At 37.5% G+C, this 27,302-nt stretch overlaps 2 protein-coding genes and 1 pseudogene across 2 annotated transcripts; 2 read left to right on the top strand and 1 right to left on the bottom strand.

Moving 5' to 3' along the window:
• Window positions 1-1,344: 1,344 nt before the first annotated feature.
• LOC149045728 (acid phosphatase type 7-like) lies at window positions 1,345-13,718 on the bottom strand. The gene is made up of 8 exons (XM_089207101.1): window positions 13,338-13,718; window positions 10,486-10,578; window positions 6,548-6,703; window positions 5,865-5,940; window positions 5,296-5,413; window positions 4,709-4,906; window positions 3,839-4,044; window positions 1,345-1,962 (listed from the first exon to the last, which is right to left on the bottom strand). The coding sequence occupies exons 1-8, from the start codon at window positions 13,659-13,661 to the stop codon at window positions 1,781-1,783; spliced, it is 1,353 nt and encodes a 450-aa protein (XP_089063227.1). The 5' UTR covers window positions 13,662-13,718; the 3' UTR covers window positions 1,345-1,780.
• A 1,299-nt stretch (window positions 13,719-15,017) lies between these two features.
• LOC149045729 (uncharacterized) lies at window positions 15,018-15,998 on the top strand (annotated as a pseudogene).
• Window positions 15,999-21,572: 5,574 nt separating this feature from the next.
• LOC149045730 (uncharacterized) lies at window positions 21,573-23,348 on the top strand. The gene is made up of 2 exons (XM_089207129.1): window positions 21,573-22,121; window positions 23,094-23,348. Exons 1-2 carry the CDS (start codon window positions 21,719-21,721, stop codon window positions 23,099-23,101), a joined length of 411 nt encoding a protein of 136 aa, XP_089063255.1. The 5' UTR covers window positions 21,573-21,718; the 3' UTR covers window positions 23,102-23,348.
• The last annotated feature ends 3,954 nt before the right edge of the window (window positions 23,349-27,302 follow it).

A 27,302-nucleotide genomic window follows, 5' to 3' on the forward strand; every position in this document is an offset into this window, starting at 1 on the left:
AATTTTCTCGTCTTTAGATTACAATATGCTATATATTTCTTCATTATCTTACCTCATCTCAAGAATACTTGCAATAAATTTAACTCCAATAAAGTTCTCTTCCAAGAAAGATACTTGACTTCTCGTTGTATCTAGAGAAAAGCATATTCAAATCGTTTCGCTACTTGGAAAGAATTAAAGCTAATACCATAAGTATTCTTCTTAGGAGAGGTTGTCAGTAATTTTCAAGAATCCGGCGACAGAAGCAAAAATTCAATTTTTTTTTAATTTGCTCTAAAATACTCTTTTAGTGAACTGTTTTCAAAAATAATATTCAAAAGTTCCAGCAAGTTTTTATTTTGGTAAATAATACGAAAGTTCGAAATCGGCCAAAACGTACCTACTTTGCATAATTTCTATCGGGTTTCAGTGCATTTTTACAACACTCGTACAAGACAACGAAAAATTATCTTGCATTCACTTTTCATAAGTTGTTTTTTTTATCCCTTGGAATAGCTTTCCAACTATATTTCATCTCAAACTAAACTTTCTTTCGTTTGTAACCACCCGCGTAAAGTACACTATCTTTTGTATTCCGTTTGTACGCTGAATTTTGCCATATTTCAGACGACCATAACATCGGGGGTATACGAATGTACATGAAATAAAAGAACTCTTTTCAACGAGCAATTCTTCGTGTTTATCATGTAAAAATATTATTTAATCCAGAGTTAATAAATTGTACAGGTAATCTGTAATGAAAATCGTCAGTACACTTATGACCAGTTAAAACTAAAAAACTACAACGCATAAGTATTCCGTAACAAGATAGAAACACGCACGTTACCAATGCCACCCATTTTACTGCTGACATATTCCGAGTTTTAACTTTAGTGACCCGTTGATTAAACTGCAACTGCACAGTTAAAGTGCGATCTCTGGTGTTCTGTTTGTAAACAACACGAAACATGGATGCAAGACAAAATATTAAAATTATGCACTATATTACTTCGGAAAGCAAATAAAAATAGCCTGTGATATTCCTGCTGCGATCAGTTAAATTGAAACTACTCGATCGCAACGATACAGTCAAAGAAAAAAGAAAAGGAATTCCCCAAGATATAAGAACCATTTGAATGACTCGGCGGCGCTTCATAAAAGTCAAGTATTCCAAAGGTTTCACGACGGCGACATAGCGTTCTAATATTAAAATAAACAAGTTTGTTCCAGAAGCGTAAATGAAGAACACCCACAGACTTTTTTATAAGTAATATTGCTTTCTCATCGGAGATGCACATATTTTCTATTTTGCATCGCGTCTTACATATCTAAAATATCAAACGCCCGCACAAGAGTGCACATATATACAAAGCCGAAAACGAATCTTAATTGTATTCAAAATTCAATTCTTACAATAAGAGTCCCGTACATGATCGTAGCAGTTTGAGATTACAGTCTTAAATAGGAAATATTTTTCGTTCAATCTGACACCTTCCAGATGACTTTATGAGCTCCAGTTCAATATGATACCACTTAAATTTTATTACATTCAGAGCGAACATTTTTGAAAAACAGAAACTTCGAAATCTCTCAAAAATCATGTTAAAAGCAGTTAAAGAGTGCTAAAAATATAAAATTTATACTGTATGTTTTGGAATAGATAACATTTTGAGTTACATTGATTATGGAGGCGCTGAATTAAACTTCATATTGAATGATTCCTCGTAAAGTAGCGTGCCAGCGAAATTCTAAGTTAAATAAACAGTGTCCTGTACTTTGCGCTGTTACCCTCTGTCTCCTACTATAACCAAGGATCCAGGGGTTTGAAAGGTCCGTGGTGTTCCTGTTTTATCCATATACTGTCTGTAACCGAACCATCATAAGCCTCAATTTGTTCCCAGTACACATGAGTTGAGTTCTCAATCCTCAGTTTACCGTAACCAGCATTGCCCGGGAACCACTCGCGGAAGGCAGACCAGGGACCTGACAAAAGACGACGATTAACACTTGTAATCTATTCAAGAATCTACACCGGGACATTTTATTATGTTAGAGAGGGAAGATGAGCGAGGACCATGCACCGAAATTTACAATTTTCAAGTGGAACAATCTACGACGTAGACCCTTAAGGCACTATGATGATAAAAAATCAGTTAATGTTATCTAGAAATATAAAAATTAGGAAAGCCTCGAGAAGCAAGCAGTGGTGATCTGCTAAGAAAGGAATTCACCTTGTAACTTTTTTTTCATTCCATAGTCACGTTAACTCGGACAATTGTGTAAAATAGAGAAAGGATATTTTTTTGTTTTGATATTGAACAAGGAGTAGACATCTTCTTAAGATTGAGTTACGTTAAATGCGTCGATTATAGTTAACACTGAATCTACAGTTGACCCATAATTCAAACTGAAATTAAGGCTGAGACTGGAGTCAAAATGAAATCACAAACATATTTACAAAATGTATAAAATTGCTCAAAAAACAAACAAACAAAACAAGAAAAGTGCCAGTTCTAATCTGTTTTAAAAACAGCACGTTGTCCTGCGAGTGTTTCAGCTAATCCGGAATCTATGATGATTAATATAAATTTTCTCGCGACTTCATCGATATCTTGTACTTTCCAACAAATCTAGAACAGAAATCACAGTACGATGCAGTTTTGAAGGTAAACGAATGCTGGCACCAGACCCCCCCTGCACGGAAGATTAATTTGTCAATAACTGGAAGGTGTGGTGACCAAGTGAACGGTAAGATTACCAAGGTACTTCCTCTGTCCAGCATTTCAAATGCAGACGACGCCGATTCTTTTCTGGAGTAAGTTATCCCACACTTTTTGAAGTCACTTCTCCCGAAATTCTACAGAGGTTGAGAACCAACCAGGCGCATGGTATCTTCAACAAAGGACGCTCTGTCACTCCTTTTTGGTAGAGCTTTAGCAGATCGCGAAATGACGTTCCAGATGCCATCTGCTGAGTTTATTTCTTGAAAAAAAACTAGAGGCAGAACTCAACGAATTGTTGATTTCTTCGTCAAGAAAGATTAAATTATTTCTTGATCAAAGAAACGTCAAAAAATCTGCACAAGTGGATATCACGTCTCCATTTTCGTTGCTATACTGGCGTTTTGTTCTGAAGGGAAACGACCACCATTTTAAATGTACTGATGGTCGTTTGAAGAACCACAAATGCAGAGGGGTTGCGGCTTATCGACGAAAGTTCTTGTCGAATGTAGACTACAGAGGTAGTAGTTCTTCTCCGAAGTAAAGTTTTACAAGCAAGATAGTCTGCGATAAAGTACTATTCTTTAACTAACGAAATAGCCGCGTCCTAAATTTAACAAACAAGAAAAAAACTCTACCAAACGTATTACGTCTAATTTGTATTAGCTGGATCCACAAGGTTCACAGGGATTTCAGATCTTGGCTCTTAGCAGCATAAATAACCACACGCTCTTGACTAAAGCCTGACACGTTTTTGAAGTGATGCCTTTAGTAAATACAACGCGGCTTCTCGAGCGGTTTTAATTGCATGACACTCTTTCTAAATTTAGTAACCGAAGCATATTTTAAGATAGGATAATTATTTGGAAACTGCAGTGGAGCTGGTGAAAACGGTTTGAGGTACCAAGGATGCCAATTATTTAGAATAAACCACAAGTTCACGACGGCGAAAAGAAGTAGCGGCTTAAGTTCTGGATAGCGAGACTATACTATGAAGATTTAGCACGGCGACCCTCGATTTTCTTGAAGGGCAATAGTGCAAACTCTTACATTTTAAACCGCCCTTAATTTTGGAAATCCACAACCAAGGAAAACACACTCATTTATGAGTCCCTATTAGCTAATAAAATATTGCATACCTCTAGGTCCTAACATGGGACTCACGCATATTCCATAAGCCTCATTGCAGCCCGCTGCGCCCGATATCAGGTGGACTGGGGCCTTGGGATTGCTGTAGTTGTGAGCTGTTACTACGTCGTTGAACACTGGCCAGAGGCGTTCGTACGAGTGTTCATGCGCTTCGATGATAATGTCTACACCGTACTGGAAAAATAACGGTTCTAAGCTAAAGAAAAACAAAAACACAAAAACTGGTTTGAATTCATCATCTAACTGTTCGCTCTCTTTTGTCGTAGAAGTATTGAGCATAACATTAACTTAAGCAACGTCAAGCAAGGGAAATTTTTGACCCATAAAATTGTTTTTTTGGGACAATTTGATGCCTTAAAAGTTCACCGATGTCGCCATGATCTATGTGTTTTCCAAGCTTGCTTCCCGTTAGATGTTCCTGCGCGTATACTTTGCTTACCGTTTCGTTTTTTTCAAAAGGCTTTTTCTTTGCACGCATACTTTGTACCTTCTATGCTGTAGGATTCTTTAATGACCTCTCTCTGAAGACTTTCTCTCATTTTCAGTAATGTATTCATGGCATATTCACACGCTGTTCTGTCAGCAATATCATCGACGCCCCTTGTCTTCTGCGCTAACCTTAGCCTTCATTTCCGCTTGTTTGGATTAAGCTGTTTTAACTTTCCATTATTCTTTTCAAAAGGAGCTGGGTCAGGATTTCAACATCTTGAAAAAAAACATGCCTAAAGACCATATCGCATTCGGGACTTCCGGGACCTCGTACTAAAATGTTATTTCACATGTCGCAGAGGAAAAAAAAGGGGAGGGGGACGGTAAGTACATGTCGGTCTTTCATACAAGGAAACTGTTTGCCAACCAACCTGTGTCTAACCACAGAGTGAAGCGTGGTACAATCATCTCTATTAATATTTGAACAGTACATTGGTCTGTGACCAAATGCAATTATCCAAGGATGCTTAGCGCGGTTCTCGGGCTGATTCGCCTTTTTAAGGTCGTTGGTTAACCACTCGAGTTGACCCTGAATGGAGCCGTTGGTGAAGTATACTTCAGATGAGTAACTGTGAGAAAAACAAATGGAAATAAAAAATCAAGAGAAAATAGTTATAAAGTCCGTTCGAATTCCATCCAATGAAACTGATTTATGGTTTAGAGTTACCAACTCAGCACAAGTTGCTGTACCTGGTGAGGGAGGGGGGGGGAGGGAGAGGGGGGAAAAATAAAGATGGGGGACTACCGCATGAAATGAAGGGGGCTGTCCGTAAAACAAGAAGCTGTCATGTTTCAGTATTCTGGTGAGGTTGATGAGAAAGGAAATTTTCCATGACCTGACAACGACCTCAGTCGTCTTTTCGGCGCTGAATTTTATGAGGCACATAACGCACGAACCACTCCATGATCTTCACCTTGACGGGTTCAAAAAGTAAAGTAAAATATGAGATAAACTTACGCGATGAAGTGAGCTCTGGCGACGTCAAAGCTGTACCACATTCTATCGATTTCGGTGGGCCACTGGAGTTGCGGCATGGAAAACCTGTATCGGTAATGACTGAAGTTGAAAGGAATCTCTGAAACAAAAGGAAAAAACTAAGAGAGATCTCATAACGACTGATTTAGACTGCAGAGAAGGCATGAATTTGGCGAGTGAGAGCTCAGTGTTTTCTTGGTGAAAACTATAGCTGCCATCTTTGATTTTTAGAGCTTTGATTTCACAGGGGAGGAGGGGAGAGAAAGAAGTTTGTCACAAGGGCGTAAGCGACGGTTAAAAGAGGGCAGTCTCATCTTTCCCCGCCTTCACCACTTTCCTATCCTCTCTAATTCTAAAGCAAACATTGCCGACCCGAAAAACGATCGCAAGCTTATAACCGCGCTAACCCATCCTGATACGACGCCTGCATAACAGGCTATTGGTGACAAGGTTCGTTCCCATTAAAAATCATGAATTTAAATGACTTTCCTAAGCCTCTTTCAATCTACAATTTGAGAAGTTTTCCTACTGAACCAAGAGTAAACTCTTACCGTGATTTCCAACACATGTCATGTAAGGAATCCACGCGGCCATATCCTGAATTCTGTTCATAAAAGCGTCACCATTCTGAGGTAGGCAAAGAATGAGAGAGACTAAGAATTTTCAAGTAAGCGTGTCACAAACTTAAAACCGAAGAGAGAAAATACTGATCTCAGGCTACGAAATTGCCGAGAAAGGCTTGAAACTGAGGCTTCAAGCCACATGAACGGTAGCCAAGGAAAGCTTTGAACTACGACAGACAGTTTTCCGCTGCTCTACACTTTCATGACAGTGATCTTAATCAGTGCGCCTCGATTGGGTATCAATTTATAGATTTACAACCCGAATCTGCCCCTTTAATTGTTCATTTTATTCCTGTTTATCACAAAACAAGACCAAATCAGCCGAAAAAATCAAGTTAACGAAGAAAAAATTCTAGAAAGAGATGAGAAGATTTAAAAGGAAGGGAAAACTAAAAGGAGATCCAAAACAATAGCATTTAATTAGAATAATTTATTACCTCAGTGCCTTGGCAGGCATATGGTGTTGGTTTGAAACAGTTTATTAGAAAATCTCCGACCTTAGCTGACAATTTCCTATTGCTTGAATTCCACTCGCATCGTGTACTGTACCGTGTTTAGGGTGCTTATGGACATTACATCGAAGGAATAGAAAAAGCTGCATCATTACTTACAAGTCCTCCATCAGTTTGAAGGTCGTAGGCGAAGTCCCCAACATGAAATGCGGCCGTGTTGTGTCCGGACCTAGCTTCCATAATAAGCCGTTTGAGACTGGGTGCTCCTCCAATTCGACCCATGTCTCCATAAACCAAGAACTGCGGCGACCAATCCTGCAAAGGACAAAAAATTGTGGAAACAAATTTCTTTCACCATCGTTGTCTAGTACCAACTTGATCAAGTTCCCTTCGCAAATTAGATTGGTAAAATTATCATCACCTCTAATTACTTTTTAATATGTGTTGGGTGTAGTCTCAAAGGGCTCCAGTTTCGCTAAACTATACGCCACTTTCTAAGCTGAATTTCTCACGTTATTTCGACTGAGCCCAATTTCCCTCCCTCAGGGGAGGGGGGAGGGGGGGCTTTGATTGTACCATACTCACCCCAAGAGCCTTACAAAAATTGCGAATCTATTAACTGACAACTTTTACTGAATTGCTAAGTTTGTCAAGAAGAGATACAAAGATTCTCGATTTAGGCGAGACCGAGTTAAAGCCGAAGAGCGAGAAATGTTTAAATACAACGGAGTGCCGGGCTATTTTCCTGCTATTTCCAGTCCTAACAAAGCTCAAATTTCTTCAACCTTATGGCACTTGTTGCAAGTTCAGCTGCTCAAACGATTCCTAGCTCTAACTACTTGTTACACGTGTAAAAGAAAGGCTTTCTCAGATTCAGTGCCGTCCTTCCAATTAGCACTCCCGTTGGTAAAATGAAATGCTAATTGAAAGGACGAAGAAGATAGGAAGAACTAACTGATTGGTTCCTTGCCCCTTTCTAATTTTGAAGGGTAAAATTGTTTAGTTATCAATATATATCTGCGAGTTGAAAGCTGGTTTGTTTTTATTACAAACGGAACTGAATTTTAATCTTCCAAACAGAACTGCATATAAATTTTCGGAAATCCGGTTAAACTACGAATAAACAACACTAAAATTATGGTACTCAAAAGGCGCGATCTCTTAATGTCTTGAGGTGTTCTTGGGAACTGAAATACGAGCACTTCGTATCACTCAGAAATTGAGGTCTGACTGGAGAAAGTATACCCGCATTGAAAGATTGCATCATACAAAGAACATATTTGCACAAACGTGAGGATTGTTTATCGTTGATTTTGGGTTGAATGTGAACATGTCAACATATATTAATTTCCAGGGTCGCGTGAAACTGCCAAGAGACGCGGAGCTGTCTTTTAATCGTCTACGTCTGTTCCCAGGGAAAAAGGGGAACGTTATAAACCGAAATTTCTCGCCTATAATCTATAAGAAAAGTAAAAATCAGTTGACGCATTCTCTACCGGAGAAATGGTTAAAACTAAGACTAAATTTTCCATTTGAAAGGCAGAAACAAATAGCAAATAACAAAGTCAACAACTGTTTGTTGGAAGACAGTGCTGCGGTTCAAATTAGGTAAACAATCATACTTGTCTGAAAGAAATATTCAGCATTACGTCGAAACTTTATCATAAAAATGTCTAATGGAATCGCACGATTAAATAAAATCTCGCATTCTGATTGGTCAACGAAGCAAAGGATTTCGCGTGGAATTGCGAGTTGAAAAGGAGGCTAAGTGATATTGTTTCGCATCTACGTGCTCATAACAACTATCGTCATATTGTAACAAAGTTTTCTGCAATGTTATTCAAAAGTGTTTTCAAAACCATCATCACCTTTTGAAGAGCTGGAAACAAACAAAAGCGTTTTTCAAAGTGAGCCAGAGGTTCGTCCCTGTTTTGAAATGAACTACAAATTCTTGGAGAGGCATAAAAAACCTCTTTCGTTCGCGACAACGAGAATGGCAAGCAAAAGTTCAACCAAACAAGACGAGGAAGCGACAACGGAAGAAGTGCTAGGGTCGATTGTCATATACACATTCTTGGAGACGACGCCCTAAATGCCTCGATCGTCGCCGAGCAAATTGAGCGAAATGTTTTATCAAGGTGGCTACGAAGTCACTGACAAACACATGTTCGTAAAATAAAAACTCTCGCTCGTGATTGGGTAAGGTGTTACTTACGTGCTCGTGAAATCGACAGAGAGATATCCATTCGCCTCAAAACAAAACTTAGGTCACTTTGCTGTTGCTAGTACAGCGCACACGAAAGTTTCTACTTTACTAATTATAATAATGGTGAAAGGATTGTGTGGTGTCCAGTTCGGTCTATAATCATACGAGTGATTAATAAAATCGGACGACCGCGAAGCGAAAAAAAAATACACAAACATCTCCTGTAGGAACACTGTTTAAAGCAAAAAATTTGGAAATTTCCCAATTTTTTTTCAGAGTAAGTGATTGTTGCTATGGTCATTGTGATCAATTCTGTGATTGATGGATTTAGCTAAGCGGACTTAGTATGATTGGCTGCTTTGACTGTCCAAACACAGGTGTCCCATTACAGGCAACTGTCCGATTACACTGATCAATTACAACTGTTCAAAGTGATTAGTGATATACAAAGCAGCTGATGCACCAATCACATTTGAGAAAATTGTAATGGTTATGATAAAACAAGTAATGCAATCTTATAAAAAATGAGTAAACCACCAAAAAATTCCTGATAACAATAATAAAAGGTATGCGTTTAGGGATGATTCTAGAGTTTACTAGTGGTGAGAAATGAAAAGTTAACCAAAGCTTAGGCAATTCATTACGTTCCATTCTCTGCATCAAGTATCGAAAGCGGGTTGGTTCCAAATGTTTGGTGCTAATTCTCAATTTTTTGTTGGTGATGGCTGAAGAACAGTGCCTGAACTATCACTTAAAATAGTTACAAACAATAGAAATGTTTACTGCAAATGAGACTCAATTTTTTTAAAATCTTCATGGAGAAGCTTTCTGACTATCATATCTGTTGACTGATGAAGGTTACATAAATAATAATAATTAAAAATAATACATAATAAAATGGTCTGATGGGAGAGGAAGGAAAAAAGTTTCATACAAAGCAGCAGCAACTATTGCCACTTATTAAAATGATGTTTACAAATTTTCTTTTCAAGCCTGTAGATATCAAAAGTCAAGTATTCTTCCTATTTAACAAATCAATCGAGAGAATTATCAATTCAAAATTTCAACTGTCTAATTTAAGGCTGTTTTAATGCCAAACAAAAGGAAATCATGCCAAACAGTAATTACAAGGTTATAGGCCATTTGCTATACTATTTTGTAGCAGCCATAACTTGGTTATACCTGTTCCAATTGTTCAGGCAACAATGGCAGATAGAGGGATTCCATAAGTCACCTAGAGCTCTGATGAGTGCCACACTAACAAAATTATCTACCCTAACACATCTACCCTCTCTTCTACTTTTCATAGATTCTTGAAAAATTTATGCTGCAAGGATACAAGGCAGAAATACATGTATATTTTCAGTGGGGCACATTGTTAAATGGTTGGACATGCCACATAAAAAATCTAAAAATGCACTAATCACCAATCAAAACTATTTTGTTGCAACCAGTTTTTTTTCCTACATATGTTCTTAATAAAATGTTGTTTATCCTTACCAGAAATGACAAATCACACAAAACATTTTGTTTGGTTAGTGTTTTAGAGAAATTACAAAATCTCATTTCAAACACGTGTGGATAAAGTCAATTGCTTGCATGGCATTCAGATTTCTTGAAAGACAATTCAAATAGGATAAAGTTTTATTTAGTTGTCTTTGTTTACTTATTTTTATAAATCCTCTCTTGAGTAACCAAGACAGAATTTCTCCTTACAATATCAATATTGATAAGCAATGAGAATAAAGAAAAACATCAATAAGGGGATTATAAGTTGATCGAATACCAAATTCTCAGCCTTAACATCATAAGAATCAAATGGCATTCAGTAAGGAGAATTACTAATGAGATCTTGAGAGTGAGGGGGCTCAAGAGAAATATAGCACCTTACCTCATCATCTCTTTTAGCAGTGAATTCAAACCCATCACTAATGTTACTACCACTTTGTACACGGTATGAGTATTTCATCCCAGGAATTAAATCCTGAAAAAATGAATAAATATCAACATTAGATGTAAGAAAATAATCATGATCATCATGATCAACACGTAAATTCCACACAACAATTTCAATACAACATTCAGCAAACATGTGATGTGAATTGACAAAACATCAACTTTGGAAGTTCAAAAATAAGTTTCATAATTGTAATTTACTGAAATAAGAAATATTTGTTAAATTACAACATGGGTCTTACTTGAGAAGATTTTTCTACTCTGCTGAGTAAAATGCCAAAACTGTTAGTCAACCAAGTAGGGTTGCACTAGTGGTTATATTACTATAGGTAACTATAAATGTTCTGACACATTGAAAGCTGGAGTACACCAGAAAGTAAGTACACGATGGATCGGGGAGGTTGTTTCTGCAAGATGCCTAGGTGTTCAGATAGATAATGCTCTTAAATGGGATCATCATGTACCGGAATTAGCTAAGTCATATACGCAGAAGTTGAATTTACTTAAATCCTTGTATTTCCTTCCTATACAGGCAAGAATTGATTTCTATTTTAAGGTTATTCTGCCGTCTGTGACATATGGTATGTTAGTTTGGGGCTCTTGTGGTCGAGTATTTTTCTCAAGCTTAGAATCTATACATGTTAGAGCGGCGAAAATAATATTTAACTTGGATTGGTGTACTCCAAGCAAGGAGGTTCTTGCCACAGTAAAATGGAATACCTTAGAGACTTATGTATGAGAAAGGATTACTAATCTTAGCGCATCAGGCTTATTATAATCTTTTGCCACGTCCTATGAGCCGTCACTTTGAAAAGTATGTAAGTAGCTACGACTTCAGGAGGAAAATGACATTTAAGTTACCTAGACCTAAGACCGATATGGTCAAGAAATCATGCTCATACAAGTCAATTACTCGGTGGAACGCTCTGGAAAATCAAATGAGATCAATTCAAGACGTTGACGCTTTTAAAAAGTCACTCAAGTGTATTTTTAAGCCACGTATGTTATGATGATGTACTATGTAGAATTTTTATTGTTGAAAATATGTAGAAATCTTACATTAGTCTTCTTATAATTAGTTAGGAATTTAGTTTTATTGGATTTAGTTAGGAATTTAGTTTTATTGTCCGTACACGACCACATCAGCTTTTGCTGAATTTTTTATCGTGTTTAAATAAATGCTGTTGTTGTTGTTGTTGTTGCTAATATTCATGTTCTCCAAAGATAGGATATCATGGCTTTGTATCCCATTTAACAGTTTGCTCAACCACTGCACTACTCCTTTTATTCAATCAGAGGCAGTTTATTATATTCTGTTTAGTGTAGAAAAGATAAGCAAATGAAGCCTGCATTTAGTTGGTAGCTTGAAGAGAGGTAGTAGTGGAAAATCTAACTTAAAACCTGTAGACAAAAAATTGGCTTGTTATCTACCTTTTTCATACGACTGGGTTATTTAGCTCCCCATTCAAGTATTGACATAATTTGTGTAAAAACATCAACATTGTCAGACAAAATAAAACTGACCTCCACTCATGTTAACCATTTAACTCCCAGAAGTGATTAACATGAAACTTCTCCCTATAATATCCATACACTATTCAGCAAACAGGTAATGAGAATAATCCAACTTATTGCGTAGAAGCCACCATCTTGATCTAGCAATAAGTTCTCATAGCTAAGTTACAAGGAAATGTGTAACAGCTAGAGGCGAAAAATAACAATTAGATCTTGGGAGTTAAAGGGTTATATCAATAATGCTTTTCAGGCAAGCACTGTCAGTTACTGCTGTTAGTGCTATTGTTTAGCTCAATTTTCTCAAAATTTGCCCCACTAATTAGCATTACAACACCATTAATGTTTTCGCTGACTGGAAATTTGGGGAACAACTGAACACAGATTTTTATTAAACAGTAAATACAATCCTTCAAAAATATTCAAGGTGCAACCCATACCTTACCTAAAATGATACTTTTTCTGGGGTAGGATTAACCTGGAGTTTTAGTCAACACAACCATTACTCTACACAACCATTTTGTAAGGAAGGATCTGAGTATTTCGGTTTTATCAAACGAGTTATTACTGTAACTTAGCCTCCGTAAAGAGTTTCTTAGCTGAGAAACTCTTTACGGTGGCCAATTTACATTATTCACTCGGTTGTTAAACCAAACTTTGCTACACAGATCAAACACAGTTTCTTTAGAAACTCATCCCCTTTTTTTCATTTGACTACTTGTTATATTGACATTGGTAATAAATCTTCTTAAAACCGAAAATAGGATTACCAATGCGTAGCCAGCACTAGCCTGATAAATTCGCCAAATTCAAGTACGAGTTACACAATGTTCTTTGTGGCCTTCTAAATGAATACTCATTCATATTGAATCTGATCAGAACCATGCCACAAGCAGAATGTTTAAAACTGCTGTTTCAAAGAAGCAATATTTGTACTAAAATGGTTTAAATCACATGTTGGTGACTTGATCACCAATCACTTCTTTACTTCATGCAATTAACTATCGCTTGATGAATCGTCAACAACTGGTCCATTTCCTGTTGAGGTCAGTCTTAACGAAATAAACTAACTGACTGTAAAAAACCTTCTGGCAGAGCTAGTACAATACTTTGTGACTAAAAACAGTTACCATCATAGGCTTTTGAAAACCGCTTCAAAACTGAAAACTTACGCCGCTTAAAACTTAAAACCGCTTCGAAACTGAAATTACGTTCCATGATCGATCGATTGGGAATCAAGTCACCATTGTTTTAAAACACTTCTGTGGCTCTTACCTGGAGAACAACGCGATGGATGTATTTCAGTCCATCTGGATTTCCTTCGGTAAATAAAACAAATTTTCCCTTTGCTTCAAGAGAATAATTCTTCGGCGCTAAGCCATAAAGGACGACCGAACTGGCAAACTCCGATGAATTCGAGGTCGACCACATTATTGTCATTTCACTCGGAATATTTCCGTAGGAAATGTGAATCTGCTCGGGTCCATGAGGAGAGTCATACGGTGCCAAATCAGACATGGAAAGGTGTTTAACTGCTTGATGCGATGATACTAAATTCAGAAAGGAACAGAGAGTGAGGAAGAAATAAATTCCTTCCATTTTCTTAACAGCTCACAAAGCACACAGCGTAAATGAACCGGCTCTCCGTGATCAGGTGACTTGATAATTTGCGTGACAAAAGCTACATAACGCAAGCTTTCCGTGATGTTGATGCGGTCACGACGAAAGAACACGAACCTCGAATTCTCTCTTGTCACGACATACTGTATTTTAAACTGTGATTTCCAATTTTTCTGGGAGAGCTGGCGGAAGGGGAATATTCCTAGGCTTATTTATTAAGCTGAGACATGAAGGTCAACGATATCAAAGGGACTTATTAGTACGTTCCTCGTTCAGGACGATGTAACAAATCAGGAGCTTATAAACTGTTTATAATCTATCAGTTCAAAGATTTACCTTCGACTTAAAATCATTTCTTGCTTACTTCCCAAGTACTTTTCTTTAAACTTATCTTCAATTGAGGATTGAATACTTTGTCTCTTTTTCATGTCGCAATATTGAAAAGAAAAAAAGGGCATATTTTGGAACAGTTTGAATCGCTCTTTGATTCCTGTTGTTCTACCGCCATTCACGCAAGTTAACTGATTATAAATTCAGTGCGCAGGATGAAAAATAGAAGTTTTGGACACTTATAGTCACCTTAGGAGAAAGAAATGTTGAACGTGCTAAGTTAAAAATAGAGAATCATTTTCCTGATCAGGAATTCGACAAGGGATTAACCTAAAAAAGAGCCTGAGAAGAAAAAAGCGTCGCTAAATCGAATTTTCATCACAATTGAAAGCAGCTTTGGAACGATCACGTTTAGGCATTTATTAGAATTTTAAATTTGAATCTCATAAATTGTTTGAACGCGGACATGTGAATTATTTAGTTTCTAGAAACATAGTTCTCTTTTAACAGTTCGAAAATTGATTAGAGAGGAAAGACAGAAAGTGGGTAAGATGTACGTTCAGCTCCAAACTTCGTTTTGGTTAAAGAAACTATGGTGAAAACAATAGAGTTGCCTTTAGGACTAATGCTTTGTTTTAGAATAGCATAGAGGTTACACAGAAACCTCTCCGAAAATAGCAACAGAGCCTGCCTGTTTATTGAAATACCATCAACTCCACTTACGTGTTAAACAAAAAGGTCTACTCTACAGACAGTGGTACCTAACACTTTTCATAAAATGCCGTAGATTTTGCTATTTTTTTAAACTTTTTTTGCGTTTGTTTCTGACAAATCAGAAGCGTAAGATAAGAATCATGGACGGGTAACCATTCCTATGTTTTTCTGTTCTTGTTCAGACCTCCCTTGGCTCTCCCCGATACTGATAAGATAATTGCGCGCTCTCAAGACACACGTCAATACAGCTCAATTCAACCACGAACCAAGGAAGGATTTCGCTCTCGCATCATGTATTTAGCAGTGCCAACTCCTCTTTTGATATTCGTACTGGATTTAGCCGCAATCTTTTTCAACGGACTATTGTTACTGAGCTGCTTCAAAGATGGAAAAAAATACAGGTTTACCAAAAAGTGCTGGATATTATTAGGTCTTCATGTCGCTTGCCAAGTTGTAATTCTGGTCGCGGATGCCGCGGATTGGTGGAATGGTTTCCGTATTCAAGCTACGGAATCCTGTAATGTCTTTAGAGTTCTTTCACTGTCCATGATGTTTTTTCAAATTAGTAACTTAACGGCAATCATAAAAGTGTGTTATGAACATCCCTCAGTACATGAAGAACATAAATTGTACGCGGTCCTTTTCTAGGATTTATCGCTTCCGCAATGATCCTTTGGCCCAGGTGCTTCGCGCAAACGCCCATTTTACAAGCCGTCCATAAGGTTGCGTTGATTTTGACCATGTCTATTGAAGTCTATTTGGTTTCCGTAGTCTTGGCTAAAGACGATACTGAATACAATGAGGAGGTCATGTCACCAAAATCAGACACCGCGATGGATCCACGTTTCTTGTTACGGTCGTGGAGAGCTTGGACAGAAAGCAAGAACTCTTTATTCGTTATCGTTTTTCTTGCAACATGTTCGGTGCTGATTTTCAGCGACGTGGCCCTTGCTCATTTCGAATCAGCTCTATGGGGTGGCGATTTGAAAGAGACACGTCGTTTATTTTGTTTTTTTGCTTTTCTGCTTTTTTTTCCCTATATATCCCTTTTTGCAGGACTCGGGTGTCGAAGTCTACGGTTTGGACGACCAGACAATGGATTCGCTCTCCAAGGTCATTTACTTGGTATTATAAAATAATTCAAATAGTAGGCGCGCTCTGATTGGCCATAAAACCATTTTACATGAGCGTATGTAAACACGGTTTTCGTTCCTCTTTCATTTTCACGTCGTGGTTTCCTACGCTTATCTCGTGTTCTCTCAACCTCCCAAGGGTTTACATCAGGCTATGTAAACACGGAAACCATTTTACGTTTCTTCAATATAACACTCAAAATAGGAAATGAACTCAGCGGTGACTATAGATACGAGAGCCTGATGGAAAGTAATTGTGTGTCGGTGAACGTCGGGCCACCCGACAAGAATGGACTCAGGATCTGTCAATTGAGTGATTCTTACCATATTCAGCATTCCGAAGATCTTAAAGCACAGGAAGGATCCCTTTACTGGGCTACCCAGGTGAAATAATATTTACCATGTAAATAGATGAATAGAGATCGAAGAAAAAGATTATAGGAGAATCGATGCCATGTGGCCGGATATTTTAACAAAGTTAAGTAGTCGTTGTTTTAGCGAAACCACGCTCTCAACCATCTTAAATTTAGCTGAATCTTTTATCTGAACATTTGTTTTTGTGAACAACGTCAAGAGGGCCGAAAGCTGTTAGTGGAAGAACATTTATTTATTTATTTATTTAATTCAATGAACCCTCTTATAAAGAGTCTTTAAGGTCCACTGCTTGCGTAAAACCGCGGTTTCGGTTAGACCTCGTGTAAATAAGTGGCCCTTAGTGTTCAAATTGGAGACCGAGAATGCTCTTTTTGGTTTTCTCACAAGAATCTGTGTTCTAGCAACCCCTGTGCCAACGGTGCAACATGTCTCAATGGATTCACCGACAAGAGATACATTTGCCTGTGTCCACCTAAAGCCATAGGTGAAAACTGCGAGAATTGTAAGCAACATTGTAACAATTATCTGTAGTTGAGGTTTAGCAGCGTAATCATTTTAACATGAGATCCATGGCATCCGTTTCTTTTTTTTCGCCCACTGATTAATGATCCATAATTTTTTTCTACATGTTTATTTTTGTATCATTGACGAGTACAAAGTTAGGGTAAAGCTAGGGTCTAAAGAATATCATATTCTCATGGTTTTGGTTGAACACGAAGGTTCATGATACCTTTAGGATTCATGACTGATGAATTTGCCTCCATTGTCGAGTTTTAGGACAAGTGGGCATTCATAACAGACTCAGTACCCTTCAGAAAAGACGATTCTACGTTAATATCATAAATATGTAAGGAGCACTCAGAGCCAATATTGTACTTACGTCTTGTAACATCCTTCAAGCTAGTGATTCATAGCTAACAGGCTCATAGCGCTCAAGATCGAGGAAGAGGAGCGAGAATGATCGGAACGTTCAGTCTGATTAAAGACGAGATCATGCGTATCCTTGTGGGACAGGAAGGGGGCTCTGAAGATCATGACTGGAGTTCTGGCGGTGGTGGAGGTACATTCGTTGTCAGAAAATACAACACGCCTTTGATAATAGCTGGAGGTGGAGGAGGTCTGTATTATTTGACAAAGCGGCATGCAGGGTGTGACGCTAGTACGAACACAACGGGAATCCTGTGTACAGATCAGCAGGGTCAGGCGGAATTGGTGGTCTTAGCGGGCAGAGTGGCAATTCCAGCTACGCAGGTGAGAGAATTTCCAGGGGCCTCGCGAGCTGGAGAGCGAAACAGGCGAGAAAGAGGTCCGCTAGAGATAGCCTGTAGCCTTCTCGACACCTCGCCCCACTCACCCCTTGACTTTCGGGAAACTTTCTGGAAAGCCAGAGGTGTACTTGTCTCAGCAGCAGCATTTATGAAAGCTTACTCGTAGGCTATGGGAACACCACATCTAGATGAATCAAAAAATTCGATTCTTACTTATAGAAATTGACATCCGTATTGTGAAATTCAGGGAGGACTTTCCCCCCACCAAACGATTCGTTTAAATAAGGTAGTACCAATTACTATTTAAAAAAAAAAACCTTTTTGGTATAATTGGTGTCATTTAATTCATTTAGTGACTTATTCATGTCTTTTTTTCTATCATTTTTTTTGTCCGTTGAAGTTGAATCCTCTTTTCATTCTTTTAGGCGGTAGCGGTGGAGGCAGTAGGGGCTTTTATCCCACGTAACAGATGAGAACGCAGACGGTGACAGAGGATTTCTTCAGGGAAGAGAGGGTGGGGGTGGGTATTCTGGCGGAGGTGGCGGAGAGATGAATGACAATTCTTGTGGAGGAGGGGGTGACTCTTTCAACTCAGGAAAGGATCAGAAAAATGAGTGTTGTTACCAATCTGATGGACCTGGTCAGGTTATGATAACATTACTGTGAAATCATTGCATAGAATGATTGATTAAAATTATTTCAGTAATCATAACCATTGAAATTTCTTCAAATGTGACTGGTGCGGTAACTGCTTTAATTTTCACTATTCTTTTTAGAGATGTCATCGGACAATGTGATCGGACACTTGAAGCAGTAATTGCTTCAAGTGTCCGATCACAGGTCTACTCAGCTAAATCCACCAATCACAGAATTGATCACAAAAACCACTCATTTGAAGGAAAACTGGGAATTTCCAGGATGGAGGGAATTTTAACATTAAACATTGTCTCCACCGGAGATATTTTTTCTGAATGTGTTCGTTTTTTCGGAAATTGTAATGGTTATGATTAATTGATAACAGGATTTCGTGTCGTCTAATTCTGTCTGTAATAATGCTCGTGATTAACAAATCACAGCTCTGAATTTCCAGTAATTCAAGGTAATTGAAGCGGAAACAAAAAGAGGTTTTGGATCCCTTTAGAGGTTTTACTAATGAAGTTCGATAGAGGATGAAGCATGGCAGCTACATTATAGAGCGGTATCCTAAGTTTTCGTGAAAATGAAAAAGTGAAATTCCTAATAATATGAATCATCATTTAGGCATCTCGACTGAAGCCTGTCAAATCTAAACGATTAGTGACTAAGTATTCGATGAAAAAGAAAAAAAATATTCCGCATTGAATCCCGTGTGACTTGACAAACACTCTTCGGTGCATAAACACTTCCTATGAAATTTCGTGTTATACTAATATTTTCAACACTTCTGAGTTTACAAAACATGTTTTGACAGCACTCGTGTATTTTCAGCTGAATTTGCTAGCGTTACAATTTGAGTTTACCTTTACAAATACACCATCAAATTACGGCGTAAAAGTTACATTGTAAAGATTCGTGAACTATGTGAAGGAGAAACCAAAGAATAATACTAAATAAAAACACAAGTAAAAAATAATGTTAATAATATGATACATTGATAGGATTCGACCAATAATTAGTAAGAAAGAGAAAATTTCAAATGTTTAACAGCTGCCTTACAGTGGAATCTTAATTTGATTTCATTAAACTTCGTGTTTTACAAACAATAAAATATGAATAGAAATGTTTTTGGGAATTTTTACACGCTTTCGCCGATCATCAGGTATGAGCGCTGACGATGCTGTAGATCGGCGAAAGCTCGGAAAACTAAATTATCGTAGCATACCTGGCCTCACTTGATTTACACGTCTAACCTTATAACATTATGTTAATCAAGGACAACATCCAACGCTTGATTAAAAATGTTTGTGTATCTTCATTTACAATGCAATGAGGTATACTTTATGAAACCGAACGGAATAATTCAGAGTACGCTTTAAAAGTTAATATCGCTTTTTATGACCCGACAAGCGCATTCTCGGTGATAACTATCTAACCTCGTTTGGGACGAGTTCCCCCATTTTCACCGAAACTGGAGGGTAATTCAATGTCAAGGTCAGGATTCAATTGTTGGGGGAATTCAATGACAAGGTCAGGAACTGTGGTAAATACTTTGTTTATTTCATTAAAGGAACACCGCCACAACAACGATGCCATCTGCGCTACTGCACTACTGGCTGATTTTCTAACATTCTAAATGTTATCTGTGAAAGCAGTTTTCCTCCCTCGAATCATTTTGTGCTGAAAGGACGATATTGCTGAGTTATGGAACAGTAATACATGAAAAGCTTACTTAACCCTTTCACTCTCAAGCTCTCAACAGTAATTCTTCTCACTGTCTACCTTACATTGCTCACGAAGTTGCTTCTTTGAATTTGGTGGTAATTCAAACGATAATTCCCTTTTTAGTACTTTTCTTTATTCAATCACCAACCTGCTTGATATTGCATCATCCAGGATTGCGAAAAGATAAAAGTCGAGAGCTAAGAGAAATCTAGCGGTTCGAAAAGAGAAATCTACCTAGTTTTCTTCCAATACATGTGCACATCACAACTTTGACAGCTTAAATGCATGCTCTCCATATATGTGTAGCTCCTGAAAATGAAACAAATCGCGTAGTTGATAAAAATGTCTTACAGGGGTAGAGAAGGGCGAAATCTCAGCATTTTTTCTGCTCCCTTCCCTTATCGCATGCGATGGTCCCTAACCAAGAACCAATTAACTGATATTCTCTTGTCTCTATCTCTATCAAACTGACTGATTCCTCTTTACAGGACAAGTTATTTCTTTAAGAGACTGATTACAGAAATATGATAAAATTATCTTACAGGTCTTAAGCTTTTAAAAGTGAGTAGTTTTATTACTTCTTTGTAGCTTGCAAGCAAAGAAATCACCTGCGGAAGTGGACTGCAATTTAAGGAAAATACAGAAAAAGAGCCCGAAAAGAATTCAGCTCTCCACGGGATTCGAACCTATGCCTCCCATTGAGAGCTCACGTTGGGAGCGAGGCCTGGTAGCTCAATTGGTAGTAAAGCCAAGTGAGTATTGAGGAGGCATGGGTTCGAAGCTGCTGAGGCCCGGATTTTTTCAAGTTGTGTACTTCCTTCAAATGCAGTCAACTTGGGTGAATTATTTATTTACTTGATTTTCATCGGCAGTTCAAATGAACTTTATCGTCAAAAAATTGAGTAAGAGGCGTGATCCATGTAGTAAGAGCTGATATTTTGCAGTAGCATTGCTAAGTAAGTAGCTTTTTCAAAAGGAGAAGGATGATCAAGACGCCAGAAGTTAACTATTATTAATCTAATAAAGTAATGGGATTCTGAGGGCAAAGTTGATGTTGTAAGAAAAAACGAGAAGAATTCCATTTGTGAATTCTACATTTTCATGTATTGTGCAAAAAAAAAAAATAATAATAATAATAATAATAAAATTTAAAAATTTAAAAAATCATTAAAATAAAAACAAAACGTTTGTAATAAAAAGCTGCAGTTATCATCTTTATTTGTCTCTGGTTTTAAATCTTTAGGATCTAGCAGCACTTTTGCATGAACGCCGATCAAAATTCGATAAAATTCCAATTGAGCGCCTTTGAAATCTACAACTCTACATAACAATGCACTATTGAATAAATTAGCTCCTCGGCCAAAGTTTGTACATAAAACATGAGGGTTTTACTTTCTTAGCGGTTTGAACCTTTTAAAAATATATATTGATGTTAAATATTGTCTACATAGGTAAAACAAACTATGAGCTGAAATTAAATCTCACAGGCTCGCTCCCTAATCTGTGTCACGCACGAGCGACTTTGCTACAATTAGTACAGTAACAAACAGATATTTACATCTGTTAATTTACAATAAGTCTTATTTTAAAATATCTTACTCAACGATGTGCCAGGTTCCCCAGTTAACTTGCTGAAGTAAAAATAAAAGAAAATATCATAATAGCAATTCAAACTGAAACGATAAGAATTGACTTTATTAAGAATGAGAAGCTTTATGCCGTGGATAGCCAATCAGAAGTACCTGTTCTCACGAAAATTGCATCGTTCTTTAAATAAATAAATCGAATTATCTTTATCTGTGAAACATTGCATCTAAAACCAGAGTTTATTGTCGGGGAACTTCATAGAACAGCGATGTCTTGCTCGTTCTTGAATATTGTTGGTGGGATTTGCGGCGCAGACGAACGCACAAGTTCTTCAACTTCCGTCACGCATCTCACGCGGTGTAACAGGGATATCAAAAATCACAAAAAGTCGTTGAAATTTTCCGGAATTGAAACGGAGGTAGAATTAATTTTGGCGAGATGTGGATGTTTTCAAAAGCCGGCGAATTTATCGGATATGACTATCTGTCCGGTTCATCGTGCCAAGTTAGGTTTAGGTTGGCGAAGGACGGGTAATCTTTGCACCATCCCGGAAGTTGTTTCTGGTCACTGCAAGGAGCTGAGGAAGGCACCCGCACTGGAAAAAGGAATAAATTTATTCCAATCCATGAAGATATTTGAGCTTTCAAAACAGCTCGTCCCTGTGGGCTCAGGTAAGCAACCAACTACTTGATGTTCTACCAAACAGAGACTGTCTCCAATGAATTATTTTTAGTCTATTCATTCTGATGACTTGAGATTATATGAAAGAATCATTTGTTTAAACGACGGAGAGAAATAAGTAAGGTTGATGAAGGACATTTCGTTACTTATCTCTTCATTCAGTTGTCCAATCCAATTTTTTTATAACAACCTTTATTTAATGCCTCTCATTTTTTTATGGATTGCGATTATATTAGTGTGTGCACTGTATAGTGCGCTGCACTGTATAGTCCGAGTGCTTCATGGGACAAATATCCTGCATACTGCTAGGATTGGAATGTCATGTGTGGCATACGCTCAATGGAATAAATGTGATGGAATATTTTTAAGCCTGGTGAATAAATGAGAATGATGTATTATTCAGTAAGTGACACAGTCGTACTCGGAAAAAAGAAATCCGAGTGCTCTCGGCCATCAGGAGTCGAAACTATCGACATCGTGTCAGGTTATGCCTAAGTGACACGATGAGACGGTACGGGTAGTCATCTCCAATAAACTCGTTGGCTTTTAAAAACACGCAATCTTGCTAAAATCAATTCTGGTTCAAGTCCGGAGAGTTTTTTAGGACTTCGTATGATGTTTTATATCCTTGTTACACAGCGCGAGCAGTGTGACGAAAGCTGAGTAAGGGTAGAAATTAGCCATTGGAAGTTACTTAGCAAGTGCGTTCGTCTGCGCCGCAAATTCCACCGAGAATATTCAAGAACGAGCAAGACGTCGTTGTTATGTATGTCCATTAACTTCGCCAACAACATACTCTGGTTATATGGTTAAGTAGATTTGTTTATTTAGAGAACGATGCAATATTTGCTTTTCGTGGAAACAGTTACCTCCGATTGGTTTTCGACGGCACAAAACTTCTCATACTAAATAAAATCAATTCTAATTGAGCTAGAATTACTATTAAGGTTTTTTTTTTTCAGCAAGTTAACTGGGAAACCTGGCACATCTTTGAGTAAGATATTTTAAAAATACGACTTATTTAAAATCAACGGATGTAAATATCTGTTTGTTACTGTACTAATTGTAGCTAAGTCGCTCGTGCGTGACGCAGATTAGGGAGCGAGCCTGTGAGATTTAATTTCAGCTCGTGGTAATTTTGGTGTTTCATAGTTTGTTTTACCTGTGTAGACAATATTTAACATCAATATATATTTTTAAAACGCTTCAAACCGCTAAAAAAGGAAAACCCTTATGTTTTTTCAATAGTGCTTTGTTATGTAGAGTTGTAGATTTCAAAGGCGCTCAATTGGAATTTTATCGAATTTTGATCGGCGTTCATGCAAAAGTGCTACTAGATCCTAAAGATTTAAAACCGTAGACCTAAAAATCAATGACTGAACTGTCTTTGTTTATAATATCAGAGGATTTGAAGAACTACCGGTCAGCTTTTTTCGTCGCTGAGTTTGGATTATTTTACACCTTCGCGTAAATGAGAAAAGTGTGTCTTCTTAATCGGGTCTCAGTTCGCTCACAAATAAGCAGAGATAAAAATAATTCCCATGGTTTGACTAAGGAAGAATCAATGTATTCAATTATACTTAAGAAAGATTCACAGCTATGTAAACGTCTGTGTAGCGACAAGCTGAAAAGTGTAAAATTTCGAGTTTCCGTCAGGTGAAATCCGAGCTTCCGGTAGGGTGACCGTTTTTCGTGGTTTTCTGCCGTTATATGGAATATTTCAAAAAACTAACCTCATATCCTTCAGTTACTTACCTAAGCCTTCAAACTGACAAAGTATGAGCGCAATCGATTTTTTGACCGTGGCCACGTTTTTTGAATTTTCCTTGATTTTTACTGACATTTACTCTTAAACTTACCCAGAAGGAAGAACACTGTTCGCTCTTTACGGATATCTTCTACAGTTTGGGTAAAGATCAAAAAATTGTAGGGGTCTCCCTCGTTTGTTACCACAGCATGATACAGTCTGTATCTGGGTGTTGTTGTTCTTTTTGTTGTTGTTGGTTTTTGTTGTTTTTTTAATTTTTGTTGAGTCATAATATTACTCCTCTAATGGAAACCGCCCTAAATTTTTTTGTAAATCGATTTCTCTGTAAACTATGATGGATTCTATATATTATTTCATTTTCTTTGGTACATTTGTGTCATGTTTCTTTTTTTTAAGATAATATATTAAGTACTGAAAAAAGAGCAAGCAGTTTACGTCAGGTTAAAAGTCAGGTATATAGGAAAAAACAAGAGAAATATAGCAAATAAATATTACGGTTTGCCCAGGTGTTTTAAGCATAGGTTTATTATTGTCATTATTATTATTATTATTATTATTATTGTCATTCTCTGTTACTATAGAGCACCTTTAAAAAATATTCAATAAGAAAAGTAAAACGTTGTTGCACGAGACAAAGAAATGTTGTGAATTAATGAGATCGGTGATTAGGGGAAAGATTTTGGAAGGGAGGTGTGGGTTTGGAACTGAGTTGCAAAGAACCAGCGGTAAGAAAGAATACGTAGTTGACGGTCAATTGCGAGCACTTTGTACACAATTGTTTTAGCGATGGCAAATATCGGAACGATTTTTTTCACACTTGCGAATTTTTCATATTTAGATACAAGTCTTGAATCAGACATGGACTAAAAAAAAAGGATTCTTGGCTTGCAGGCTACAACTTAGAGAGACTTTGCGCGAAGGGTTGACAAACCGCAATTGACCAGACAAGAAGAGCTCAGGGCAGGCTTGCACGCGTCTCTGAAGCGCTTTCATGAAAATATCGACAGCATTGTAATTACTCCTGCAAAGTGTTGTTCGCTGAACTATCTGCCATTTTAGAATCAATCCAAGAAAACTGAATATGATTCAATTTCAGTCTCCCTTGTCTGACAGCTTGGTACAGTTAGCGAGCTTCAACATAGTGAAGACCTCTGATCTTTGTCGGAAAAAAAATTAGCGGAAGTGGAAAGTGAGGTGGAAGTGAAATATTAGATTGGTGGGACTACCGGCGAAACTGGATTTCATTTAATTTTGTGTGCTCCTTTTTATCCGAGCGGGGATCTCGGAAAGAAATTGGACCAACTGACAAAGGTTCGACTGTTTATTCCGAATTAACCAATCAGGCCACGCGAAAAGTATTATTCACCTATGTGGTATATAGTAAAAACCGCCGTAAGGTGGGTAGATGGAGTAGAATTATGAAGCACGAAGAGAAAATCTGAGCAGACGAAAGAAGCCTAAGTCCAGCAATTTCTCAGGGAAATTCTCATAAAATAAAAAATAAAATAATGACAATCTTTAATGAGGAAACTTTTTCACTAAAAAGTGGTTTACAAAAAGGACCTCGAAAATTAAAAATTAAAAATTTACAATGAATAAAAATGCTAAAAGATGCTACTAAAAACTAATGTATCTTATGTGTAATACAAAACTTAAATCAATGAATTAAAAATCTGACGCTTCAAAATATTTACCTTATCAGAGGCTCGTATAGTTTTGTCCAGCGAGTTAAAATCACTTACAGCATGATAGCCAGTTCTTTGTTTGCCCCAGTTTCTTTTAACGGATGGAATTTTGAGGTTTGCTTTATTTCTTGTGTTGTAACTATGCTGTTCTTGCTGAGTGACTAATGTTAGTTCGTGATGCGTGAGACCATTAAGACATTTATATACATGTACGCATCGGCGCTGGAAGCGCCTTTTTTCTAGTGTTAACCACTTCAGTGTAGTTAACGCATCAGACGCAGAGGAATACAGTGGTCGATCTAATATTATTTTAGCCGCCTTATTTTGAAGCACTTGCAAACTAGACATTAAAGTTACATTATGTTTGTCTCCCCAAACTAAATCAGCATACTCGAATAAGGGCATAACAAGGCTTTTATAAAAAAGGATGCGCGCCTTAAACGGTAACAAATGCTTAATGCGTCTAAGTAGGCCAAGCCTTTGATTAACTTTCCCTGCCATGTATTCGACATGATTTGTCCACGAAAAATCAGACGATATAAAGATTCCAAGATATTTAAAACAAGTAACATTGTTTATACAATGATCAAAGATTGAAACAGTTAGAGCTATTTTCCTCTGTAACTTCTTGTTACTGCCTATAAGCATGCATTTGGTTTTGTCCAGATTCAGTGTTAACTCATCATAACCTTCTGAAACCGTAGCTCTGAGATTCTTGAGAATCCGTCTTGTGATGCTACCCTTGAAACCACCTAGCCATTTACACTCCCAACCCAAAGGGGATAAACCGAACCTCCCCTATGACTCTTTTTAGAAAATGGTTATAATATATGCTATTGTCAATAAACATGTTCTGCTGAAACATCTACATCGTCGCAGTTTCCTAAATCTTGGGTGAAGTCAAAATATCGGGGCTTACATATTGAACATAACAGGAATGCCCAGTGATCAGGGACAACGCTCATCAATATTTCCTACACTCGAGAAAGCACACCGACCTAGGGTACCTCCCACGATGAGGACGCTTTCTATAAACAGAATAAAGCACCATCTTCCAAAGTCAAAGGTAATTTCTTTTTTCTTGCCTTTTCAACGATATATGACAAAACATCATGTCGCTTTACATGCTAAAGAAGCGTGTCGCGTGACATCCTAAGGAACGGCTGTAGTTATAAAATCTGAAAATATCGAAGTTTATATCTCATTTGATAACGTTATCCTAGGAAATTGGAAAAGGCTGAGAGAATGAGACATAGGTGCGCTCACTGCTTCAAACGACAAGATGTGACAAAACATCTTATCTGTCACATAACGTCCTAAAGAAGTGCGTCGCGTGACATCCTAAGCAATGGCTGCCAATGATCAATACTAGCAGTTATAGAGTCAAAAAATATCGAAGTTTATCTCTCATTCATTAAACAATTAAAAGAAATGGGCAAATCTTATCAAGCAAAAAAGACATAGGCGCGCTCACTACTTCAAACGACAAGAAACGGCTTATGCAGGTTGATGCAGAAAATTTTTCTTCCCTTTGTTATTGATTTCCTCTTCCATTCTAACAAAATGTCAAGCGACTTGTTTCATTGTTAGTTTATTGTACTTAGATAATAGGTAAACAATCTAATCGAAGAAACTAAAGAAAATCATTTGGCTCCAATTTCCTACCTCGTTCTGAGTTTCTCTCAATGCTTTATAGGCCAGTAACTAAAATTAGAATA

This window comes from Pocillopora damicornis, chromosome 5, assembly GCF_964200805.1.
Source record: "Pocillopora damicornis chromosome 5, jaPocDami1.2, whole genome shotgun sequence".
In the NCBI taxonomy this organism is placed as follows: domain Eukaryota; kingdom Metazoa; phylum Cnidaria; class Anthozoa; order Scleractinia; family Pocilloporidae; genus Pocillopora; species Pocillopora damicornis.